Genomic DNA, 10677 nt, shown 5'->3' with positions numbered 1-10677 from the left:
GCATTCCACCAAGGATCACCTGGCCATGATATTGAGAATTGTTTCGCTTTGAAAGTCGAGGTGAGAAGGTTAATGCAAAGCGGTATCTTATCATTTGAAGGTTCTAGTCCCAATGTACAAGCTAATCTGTTACCTAAACATGGAAATGCAGTTGTGAATATGGTCGAAGGATGTCCAGGAAAATACCGAGTTTTTGACGTCAATCTAATCAGAATATCCTTGGTCGAAATGCATGCTACTTTATGTGAATTGAGTTATTATGAGCATGACCATGCTTCTTGTGAAGTTTGTTCCAACGATCCCCGAGGATGTGTTTTTGTGAAAAGAGACTTACAAGAAATGCTGGATCAAAACCTTATTTAAGTTACGGGGAATAGAAATGAAGATAAGCATGAGGTGAATGTCATAGTTCCCCATTTTAATCTCCCATAACCGGTTGTGATTGCGTACGATGGTCAGAAGACTGTTCTTTCTCCATTGGTTATTTGTTTGGCGGGTCCAACACCTTACAAGTCTGATAAAGTTGTGCCTTACAAGTATAATGTTACTATGGTAGAAGACAACAAAGAAGTGCATATTTCTGCTTTTTTATCTGTTGTGAACATCGCCGATGTAAGTGGTATGACCCAAAGCGATCGAATATTTGTTGTTGTAACTCCTAAGAGGACTGAAGACATTTTGATAGAGAAATCAACTTCAGAGAAAACTCTTGTTGTACAAGTCAATCAATCCTGGTGTGCGAATCAAAATGTTGATCAAGATGAGGTGCTGAAATTGACCAAGAAGAGTGATTTCAATATGGTAGACCAGTTGTGGCACACTCCATCCAAGATATTCATATTATCCCTACTGATGACTTTATAAGCCCACCGAGAAGCTTTGCAGAAAGTCCTAGAGCAGGCCTCGGTGGACCATGACGTGAGGATCGATCAATTTGATGGCATTGTGGCCAATATTACCGCGTGTAACAATCTGAGCTTCAATGATGAAAAACTTACCGAGTAGGGGAGGAACTATAATTTGGCCCTGCATATCTCTATGAATTGTCAAGAAGATGCCTTGTCCAATGTGATGGTAGATATTGGGTCCTCTTTGAATGTTTTGTCTAAATCTACGTTGTCTAAACTTGCTTACCAAGATGCTCCGATGAGATTCAGTGAAATTGTTGTGAAGGCCTTTGATGGCTCAAGGAAGACTGTAATTGGGGAGGTTGATCTCCCAATAAAGATAGGTCCGTTTTTATTTCAGATCACTTTTCAAGTGATGGATATTCATCCCGCCTACAATTGTCTCTTAGGGAGTCCATGGATTCATGAGGTTGGGGCAGTTGCATCAACTCTACACCAGAAGTTGAAGTTTGTGAAGAATGGGAAGTTAGTGATCGTGGGTGGCGAGCAGGCCATGTTGGCGAGTCATTTCTCTTCATTTTCATACATTGATGCCGATGAAGCTGAGGGAACGTCATTTCAAGGCCTTTCTGTTGATAATATTGTTGTTAAGAAGAATAATGAATCCATGTCATCTTTGAAGGACGTCCAACATGTGTTGAAGAATGGTCAATCGACTAAGTGGGGACAAGTTGTTGAGCTTGTAGAGAACAAGAACAGAGTTTTTTTTGGTGCAACCTAAAGGGATTTGAAGTGAATTTAGGTAGTGTTTCACAATGTTGGCTTTATCCATTCTAGAGATCAGTCTGCTGCTGCAATTTTATAAGATGATGAAGAGCAAGGAATGTCAAACTTTGTGACACGTGGATCGATGTGCCAAAATTGGATTGTTGTCGATGTTCCTTTTGTTATTCACTTGTTGAAGTAATATGTCTTTTTGTTATTTTCAAAATCCTTTCACTATGCCCAAGGTAAAAGTGAATCCATGTGGGCTTCGTTTCATATTTCATTATCATTAATAAAATATTATTTCATTTATCCATATTATGTTTTTCCTTTTTGCTTTTTTCTGGAAAATGGTAACATAAAAAAATATAATCACTTTTATATCTGCATCACAATGTGTGTTTATTTGTTCATATTCTAAAATCAAGCATAAAATCATTGTGCAGATTAATTGTTAAACCCGTTGAAAACAATGACCATATGCCCTCTCCGAACTTTTAATTCCCTGTGTTCAAAATGGAAGAAGAGGATGATGACGAGATTCCTGATGAGATTTCTTGGTTTCTTGAGCATGAAGAGAAGACCATTCAGCCTCACAAAGAGTCGTTAAAGGTAATTAATTTGGGTTCCGAAGATAACAAGAAAGAGGTCAAGATTTGGGCACTACTTTGTCCAGATGTTAAGAAGAGGATAGTATAACTTCTTAAAGAATATGTAGATGTGTTTGCTTGGTATTATCAAGGTATGCCAGGTCTTGATACTGATATTGTGGAGCATCGATTACCGTTGAAGCCAGAGTGACTGTCGGTTAAGAAGAAATTGAGAAGAACTCACCCTGATATGGCTGTCAAGATTAAAGAGGAGGTGCAAAAGCAGATTATTGTTGGGTTCCTTGTTACCATTGAATACCCTCAATGGGTGAATAACATTGTACCTATTCCAAAGAAAGATGGAAAAGTTTGAATGTGTGTTGATTATAGAGACTTGAATAAAGCTAGTCCGAAAGATGATTTTCCCTCACAACACATTGTCATGTTGGTAGATAATACAACTAAGTTCAATGTCTTCTCCTTTATGGATGGGTTCTCCGGTTATAATCAGATCAAGATGGCACCCGAGGACATGGAAAAGACAACATTTATTACACCCTGGGGAACATTCTGCTATAGAGTGATGCCTTTCGGTTTAAAGAATGCAGGTGCAACGTACCAAAGAGCCATGACTACTATTTTTCATGACATGATGCACAAAGAGATAGAAGTTTATGTTGATGATATGATTGCTAAGTCGAAGACTGAGGAAGATCATGTTGAGCATTTGTTAAAGTTGTTTCAACGGTAGAGGAAGTTTAAACTTCGGTTGAATCCTAATAAATGTACTTTTGGTGTCCGTTCAGGAAAGTTATTGGCTTTCATTGTCATCCAGAAAGGCATTGAAGTAGATCCTGATAAAGTCAGAGTTATTCAAGAGATGCCTGCACCAAAGACAGAAAAGCATGTCAGAGGGTTCCTCAGGCGTCTGAATTATATATCCAGATTCATATCTCACATGACTGCCACGTGTGGGCCAATTTTCAAACTTATCTGCAAAGATCAAGGTTGTGTTTTGATAGAGGACTGCCAGAAAGCTTTTGACAACATCAAGGAGTATCTGCTTGAACCTCCTATTTTGTCTCCTCTAGTGGAAGGAAGACCGCTGATTATGTATTTGATTGTGTTAGAAGAGTCCATGGGTTGTGTGCTTTGACAAAAAGATGAAACTGGTATAAAGGAGCATGCCATCTAATATCTGAGTAAGAAGTTTACAGACTGTGAGTCTTGGTATTCTATGCTTGAGAAAACTTGTTGTGGTTTAGCATGCGCTGCCAAACATTTACACCATTATATGATCAATCATACCACTTGGTTGATATCCAAAATGGATCCAATCAAGTATATTTTTGAAAATCCTGCTTTGACTGAAGGATAGCTCATTGGAAGAGGCTATTGTCCGGATATGATATTGAGTACCGTGCTTAGAAGGAGATTAAAGAAAGTATTGTTGCAGGTCATTTAGTTCACCAGCCGATTGATGATTATCAATCCATCAGGTTTAACTTCCTTGATAAAGATGTTATGTATTTAAAAGTTAAAGATTATGATGAGTCGTTGCCTGAAGAAGGACCAAATTCGAGATCCCGATGGAGTTTAGTGTTTGATGGAGTTGTTAATGCTTATGGGAATGGAATTAGGGCAATCATCATTACTCATAAGGGTTCTAATATCCTTTTTACTGCAAGATTAATGTTTGGTTGCACGAAAAATATGGAAGAATATGAAGCTTGTATCATGGGTCTTGAAGTGGTCGTTGATTTAAGAATTAAAATCCTTGATGTGTATGGAGATTCAGCCCTAGTGGTTAATCAGATTAAAGGAGAATGGGAGATTCGTCATCCTGGCTTAATTCCTTACAAAGATTATGCAAGGAGGCTGTCAAATTTCTTCAATAAAATAGAGTTTCATCATATACCTCGTGAAGAGAATCAAATAGAAGACGATATAGCTACTATGTCTTCTATGTACAAAGTAAATCGTTGGAATGATGCACCCAGTATCACGATTATGCGCCTTGATAGACCTGCTCATGTGTTTGCAGGAGAAGAAATCACAGATGATAAGCCTTGGTATTATGATATTAAATGTTTCCTCCAAAGTCAGGAGTACCCGTTTGGGGCATCCAGCAAAGATAAGAAGACTTTGAGAAGACTGGCTGGAAATTTCTTTCTGAATGAAGATGTGTTGTACAAGAGAAACTTTGACATGGTTTTGCTCAGATGTGTGGATAGACACAAAGCATACATGTCAATGCAAGAAGTTCATGAAGGATCTTTTGTTACTCATGCCAATGGACATGTAATGACTAAAAAGATATTAAGAGCAAGTTACTATTGACTGACAATGGAATCAGATTTATGCTGATAAGATTCATGTGCCTCCGACACTTCTCAATGTTATCTCATATCCATGGCCTTTCTCTATGTAGGTAATTAATACGATCGGTATGATTGAACCCAAAGCATCAAATGGACATCGTTTCATCCTGGTAGCTATTGACTACTTCACTAAGTGGGTGTGTAACACCTCAAATTTGCACCTATCATTGTACATACATTCTCATATTAGGTCATAGCATAACATGGTCCACTGCATAGCATTGCATTGTCCCATTTGCCCCAAGTGCAAGCCAATCAAGAGAATTAGGTCAAACTGGTCAGGAGATCAGTCAGTCAAGCAAGCAAGTGCATTTCTCAAGGAGCCAAGGCCCTAGGGTTGGTCCAATATGTTCACATGACTTGGGGATCCATTTGAAGTGTTTAGGTCAAGGATTGGATGTTCAGAAGTCATCAGTCAATGCACAATCAGTCAGAAACCCTAAAAAGTCAAACTTGGTCAACTGTGTCTGATTTTATGGTTTTGATGGTTGGATTTGGTTTGAGAGAGCTCATTCATGTCCATATAGGCCTCATATATCATGTCAAACACCATCATGGAAGAATTTGAAGCCAGATCAGAAATTTCCAAAAATGGAAACTGGACCTGTAATTGAAACCTGCCCAAAATGGAAAGTCTTGATCCTCAAACTTACATCATGATACAAGCTTCAAATGAATTTTTTTCCAACATGAAAGTTGAAGATCTTGTTCTCCCATTTCCAAAAAGTCCAAGAACACTCAATTCCCATGTATGGTTGGCAAGTTATGATCGAATCATTTTCAAAAATTCTTGAACTTCAAAAGGCCATATCTCTCAAACCATTTGGCCAAATTTGGTGAGGTTTTTTCCAACAAGTCACATTTGACCTCCTCTTTCCAAAAATGTAAATTTCATGTACCAAAACTTCACCAATCAAAATGGCACTTTTGAACCTACATGGATTATTTTCAAGTGAGGTGAAAAATTGAACTTTCCAAATAATCATTTCCAACCATTTCTACCATCCAAACATGTTCTGAAATGTTATTTGTGACTTGTGGAAGGTCATTTTCGTGCAGTACACATAGCCATTCCTAACTTGCTTGAAATTTGGCCAAAAGTACATTTTTCAACAACTACATCCCACATTTTCATGAACCATCATTTGTACCCTTAAACAGCAGATATATTCATCATTTTCTGTCACTTAAACCCTAGTAGCAGCCATCAAACACTCAGAAACTCATTCATTCTCTCAAAAATCCATTTCTTAACATTTTCCAAAATTCTTCCAAAAACTTCAAAGGCCACGATCTGGACATTGTTTATTCATCATCCAAGCAACCTTGTGAACACATTTCAGCCATCATTCTTCAACTGTAAGAAGCTCTGGACCAACTGTTTTTGCAAAGCTCCTTTAATGGCAGAGTTGATTTAGAGCCAAATCAGTTTGTTCCAAGCCAAGAATCTTCAACCATGCATCGTATGGGAGGCTGAAGCATATCTGTTTTGATCCACCACTGCCAGAAAACCACTGAATCACTGCTGCCTTGCAAGAACAGGTAAAATTCGCATTTAACCATTCGCGAAATCATGTAATACATCTTATAGATCTTTTCACCATGAACATGTTGAGCTTTGAATCGATGCAAATGGTTAAGTATCTTGAAAGTTATGCTGAGTTGAAAGTTGATGCATGAACATGTTTTTACTTTGTTCTTCCTTGACAGCATGATTCATTGAAAATAGATGTTATATTGTGCATGAGTGTTGTTCAACGGTTCCAGTGATGTGCTTGATTCAATTTTCTGGGCGTTTTAATTTTTTTCACGAATTGGAAAGGATGAATGATAGCACTGTACACATTAAACCCTAGAAATCTTCATCCATGCCCAGAAATCTGGAAATTTGTACGTTGCATATACACTGTTCCCGCATGCACCAATGAGAACATTTCGTTCTGTAGCTTGAAACGACGCCGTCCCGTTTAATGAACTACATAATTACATCCGTGCCATTCTCATTTTTATCTTTCCATAATAATTCATTTAATTTCAATAATTATTTCACTTTGATCATCAATTTTGCAAAATTCATAACTTATCCATTTCAATTCCAAATTTCATGGGAATTTTTGCATCATCTTCATCATGATCCCTAGTTTTTTATCATTATTTTTGCTGATTTTTTGGATGAGTAAATTTTAAATGGCATTAGGGTTTTGTTCCTGTGCCCAATTTTTGTACCTTTTGCCAAAACATTTGTGAAATGGTGATACTTTATCCAATGGCTCCCAAATTTTTTGTGCTTAAACTAGACACATTCATGGTGATTTTGATGTAGAGTTTGTGAATTTATCATTGCTGGCTTGTGAGATATGATTTTTTGAATTAGGGTGTGACAATTTGTGTCACACCATTTATGTGCAACTTCATGATTTTTGATACCATGCTTCCTGACCTCCAAATGAATTGATTTTTTGCATGAACCTACTCTTGTATGTCTAGTTTACATGTGAATTTTCTTGGAATTATTTGTGGCATTTCCTAATTGTTTGAGATTTTCTCCCCTGTTTGACCAAAATGTTGACCTTGTGTGACACTTGTTCCCATTTCATTTGTGAAATTCTCATACTTTATTAGATGGACATGAAATTTTACATGAGATAACTAGACATCCTCATCTTTGCCATGGTTTTAGTCCCATTCATTTATCATACACCATCTCTGATTTATGAATTTTTCAAGTTGATGCATGTTTGGTTGACTTCTTTGAGCATGTTCAAAATTGCTTTGACTTTCTGATTTTCATTGACTGCCTTCCACTTGTCCAAATGAGATGAAATTTGACATGCTTGCCATGCTATGTGTTAGGATTGATCATGATTTATTTGGTAATTTTTGGAAATGTTTGAGTTGACTTTTGATGCAAGTCTTTCTGATTGACTTCTATGAGCTTCTGAATGCCATGCTTTGACTTCTTTTGTTCATGAAATGATGATGATGATTGATATGAATGTGAAACCAATTGGGTTTGTTTCTTGATTGTTTGAACATGATTTTGGACACTTGTCATTTGCTGTTTTGACTTTCTCATTCTCTTTTGACCCTAGGCTTGTCCTAGTGGTCCTGTTACTCACCTTTGAGCTCATGTTTTCAGGTTGACCAACAAATGACCAATGAGACCAATTCTTTTTTACTGAGTTTGCTTAAATATCATTGTCTAACTTGTTTGTTTTGTAGGTGGCTTGGCTCACATGCCTTAAGCCTTGTGCCTTGCACATTCATTTGCTTCTGACTGACTGTTGACTTCTGTTTCCTTTTGCTTTGTTTGAGGTTGTATACTAATGTCTGCTTGACTATTTCAGGTGCTTTTAGTTGCTTAGTTCCTTGTGAACTTTTGCTTTGCTTTGCTTGTATAAGCAATTTGCATTGAGGTATATTTCTAATCTTCATGTAGTCTGGAAGACCTGGCCTGTTACTTGGCCAGGCAACTGTCTGAAGTCCTCCTTAAGAGGCAATGTTTGTGACTGTTTACTTTTGTCCTTGCATAGAGTCAAAGACCTCCTAAGTGAAGAGGCAATTGGCAGACACAAGGGATGTGCAATCCATCCCCTGCTATTCTGTGTGTCATCTGTTTTGCTCACACCACTGTGTTGATGCATTGCAGATACAAACCCAAGATCTTGTACGATTGTACAGTTGAGTCAGTTCTAAATGTGTAGAAGGGTTCCCACTTTCTGAACCCACACATTCTTGTCTTAAGCTCTCCCAGGCCAGGGATAAGAGCTGTGAAGTCTCATCTTCACTCACCTTTCATCTGCTTCACCTTAGCCTCTCAATGTCAAGGTTAAGAGCACATTCACCCAGTTCCAGAGGTTTGTTTGTTGAGGTTGATATGACCCCTCGACTAAAACCTGACCTTGTTTGAGCCCCTTGCTTGTGTATAGTGTGTGCTACCTGTACTTGTATGTTTGTTTGACTTGCTTCCTGTGCAAGTTAGGGTTAGTTTAGACTTGCTTCCTGTGCAAGTTAGGTTTTGCTTGGCTTGCTTCCTGTGCAAGTTAAGTGTGTGTGTGGCTTGCTTCCTGTGCAAGTCATGATTAGGATAGACTGGCTCCTTGTGCCAGTTAGCTAGAAACCTTAACTTAGGGATGATTTTGCATGACAACATCTAGGCTCGAGTCGTAGTCTCCCTAGTGTTGTGTCTCCCTCTGTTATCTGGTTAGGCTAGTCCTTTTTCCCTGCGTAGGGGAACTACGTCGCCCTGATCCTCATACCAGATGAGGTACGTAGGCAGGAGATGAGCAGATCTCTCCGGGCGCCTGTGTCTTTGTTTTGTCTTGTTGTGTGCTTGGAAGCTGATGTAAGTCCATCGAGTGGCAGTTAGGTTCCAGTGTGCGTGTGTTTTGGTTCGGATGCTGATGTAAGTCCAGTGATTGGCATTCAGGCTCCATGTTTGCCTTTGCCTGTGTTTGTTTGTATGCGTGTCAGCTGAGCTACGAATGCTCTGATTCTTCTTTCGTCCAAGAAGATACGTATGCATAGGATGTGATATCCTAGCGAGCATGTGTCGTTTCCCCAGTCCGAACTACTTGGACTCTGATGTCTATGCCTGATAGACTAAGTAGGCCCAGGATGCGACATCCTGCCGAGTCAGTCTTGTCTGTTTTCTTGTGTCTCTTTCAGCCAGTGTGTGTGAGTTTGAGCAGTGTTATAGCAACCATTTTCCCCTCCTATTGTGCGTGGATCCCGTCGAGTACGACGGATGCGTAGGGGTGCTAATACCTTCCCTTCGCATAACCGACTCCCGAACCCATTCTCTTTGATCGCGAGACCATGTTCTTTCCAGGTTTACTCTGAGCGTTTCCTTTCCCTCTTTTGGGATAAATAACGCACGGTGGCGGCTCTGTTGTTCTTGTTTTCCCGCCGGTTTTTCGCGTGATGCGACAGCTGGCGACTCTGCTGGGGATTATAGAGAAGTTGACCTATGCTGGTCCATTTTCCCTAAGCGAGTCTCTCCTAGCGCTCTCTAGGATAGGGTTTGGTTGCTTGTGCTGTTATTTATTGCATTCATTTGTATATATTTGCATTTACTGTTTGCATTTATGTTTGCATTAATGTTTGCATTCATATTCATCTGTTCATCTGGCTGGTTGTCTGTTTCTCTCTGTTGGGGTGGGAGTTACATGAGGTAAAAGGCCCAATACCCAGGTCATGAGTGAAATCTAGGATACTTAGGAATAGAGTGATTCATGGGAAGCGGGTGGTATTGCGCCACTTAGCGGAACATTGATATCACGAGCAGTTCAGACCCTGGTGGGATATTATCGTTACATACTTCGGGTGTGTATATGATGACATTCTGCGAAAGGTTATTTATGCTGCGTTTCTCTCGACCTTACCCTGGCCTAGACGACACCCGTGAGTGGGGAGGGAATGATCATTATTACAGGTACAGTTGGTGACTTGTTGGTGACTTGTTGGTGACTTGTGATCCTGTTGGTGACTATTGGTTCAGAATTTTGGGGTCTCAGATGACTTTGGGTTTCAGATGAATTTGTGGTTCCGAGTTCAAGCCGAAGCTTTGATCCTGTGTTCCGAGAGACACAGCCAACCAGTCGTGTCTGCATCATTTGCATCATAGCATGTTTATTTTCAAAAAAATACGCAATAAAAAAAAAGGGGGAAAAAGAAAAGAAAAAAAACTAATCCCTGCATGCATATCATTTCTCAGGTACGTTCCAGAGCTTGTTCACTGATAGAGATGGCAACAGTCCCAGAGTTGAAGCGGAAGACTTGTTCCTACAGCTTTCACCGTGAACCTTTGACGTCTCTGATTGAGTTGAGCAACCTTATGACCAGTGGTAACCAGAAGGGGTTTGTTGACCAGTATGGAGATATTCTGACACTGTTGAAGATGGTAGTCGATCCGGTGCCGTTGCAGACTCTTCTACAGTTCTACGACCCAGAGCTTCATTGTTTCACCTTTCAAGATTATCAGTTGGCGCCTACTCTTGAGGAGTACTCCATTCTGCTGAGTGTCCCGGTCCGGTATCAGGTTCCTTTCTTGGATGTGCCTAAGGAGGTTGATTTCAGAGTTGTTGCCAGAGC

The 10677-nt window shown here is 39.5% G+C and overlaps 1 protein-coding gene across 1 annotated transcript; it reads left to right on the top strand.

Annotated features, from left to right (window-relative positions):
* Positions 1-2453: 2453 nt before the first annotated feature.
* On the top strand, positions 2454-4638 carry LOC127122143 (uncharacterized). The gene is made up of 3 exons (XM_051052529.1): positions 2454-2570; positions 3635-4275; positions 4635-4638. The coding sequence occupies exons 1-3, from the start codon at positions 2454-2456 to the stop codon at positions 4636-4638; spliced, it is 762 nt and encodes a 253-aa protein (XP_050908486.1).
* The last annotated feature ends 6039 nt before the right edge of the window (positions 4639-10677 follow it).

This window comes from Lathyrus oleraceus, chromosome 2, assembly GCF_024323335.1.
Source record: "Lathyrus oleraceus cultivar Zhongwan6 chromosome 2, CAAS_Psat_ZW6_1.0, whole genome shotgun sequence".
Classification (NCBI taxonomy): domain Eukaryota; kingdom Viridiplantae; phylum Streptophyta; class Magnoliopsida; order Fabales; family Fabaceae; genus Lathyrus; species Lathyrus oleraceus.
Note: the sequence above shows the minus strand (reverse complement) of the source record. Positions and strands in the feature narration are given on the sequence as shown.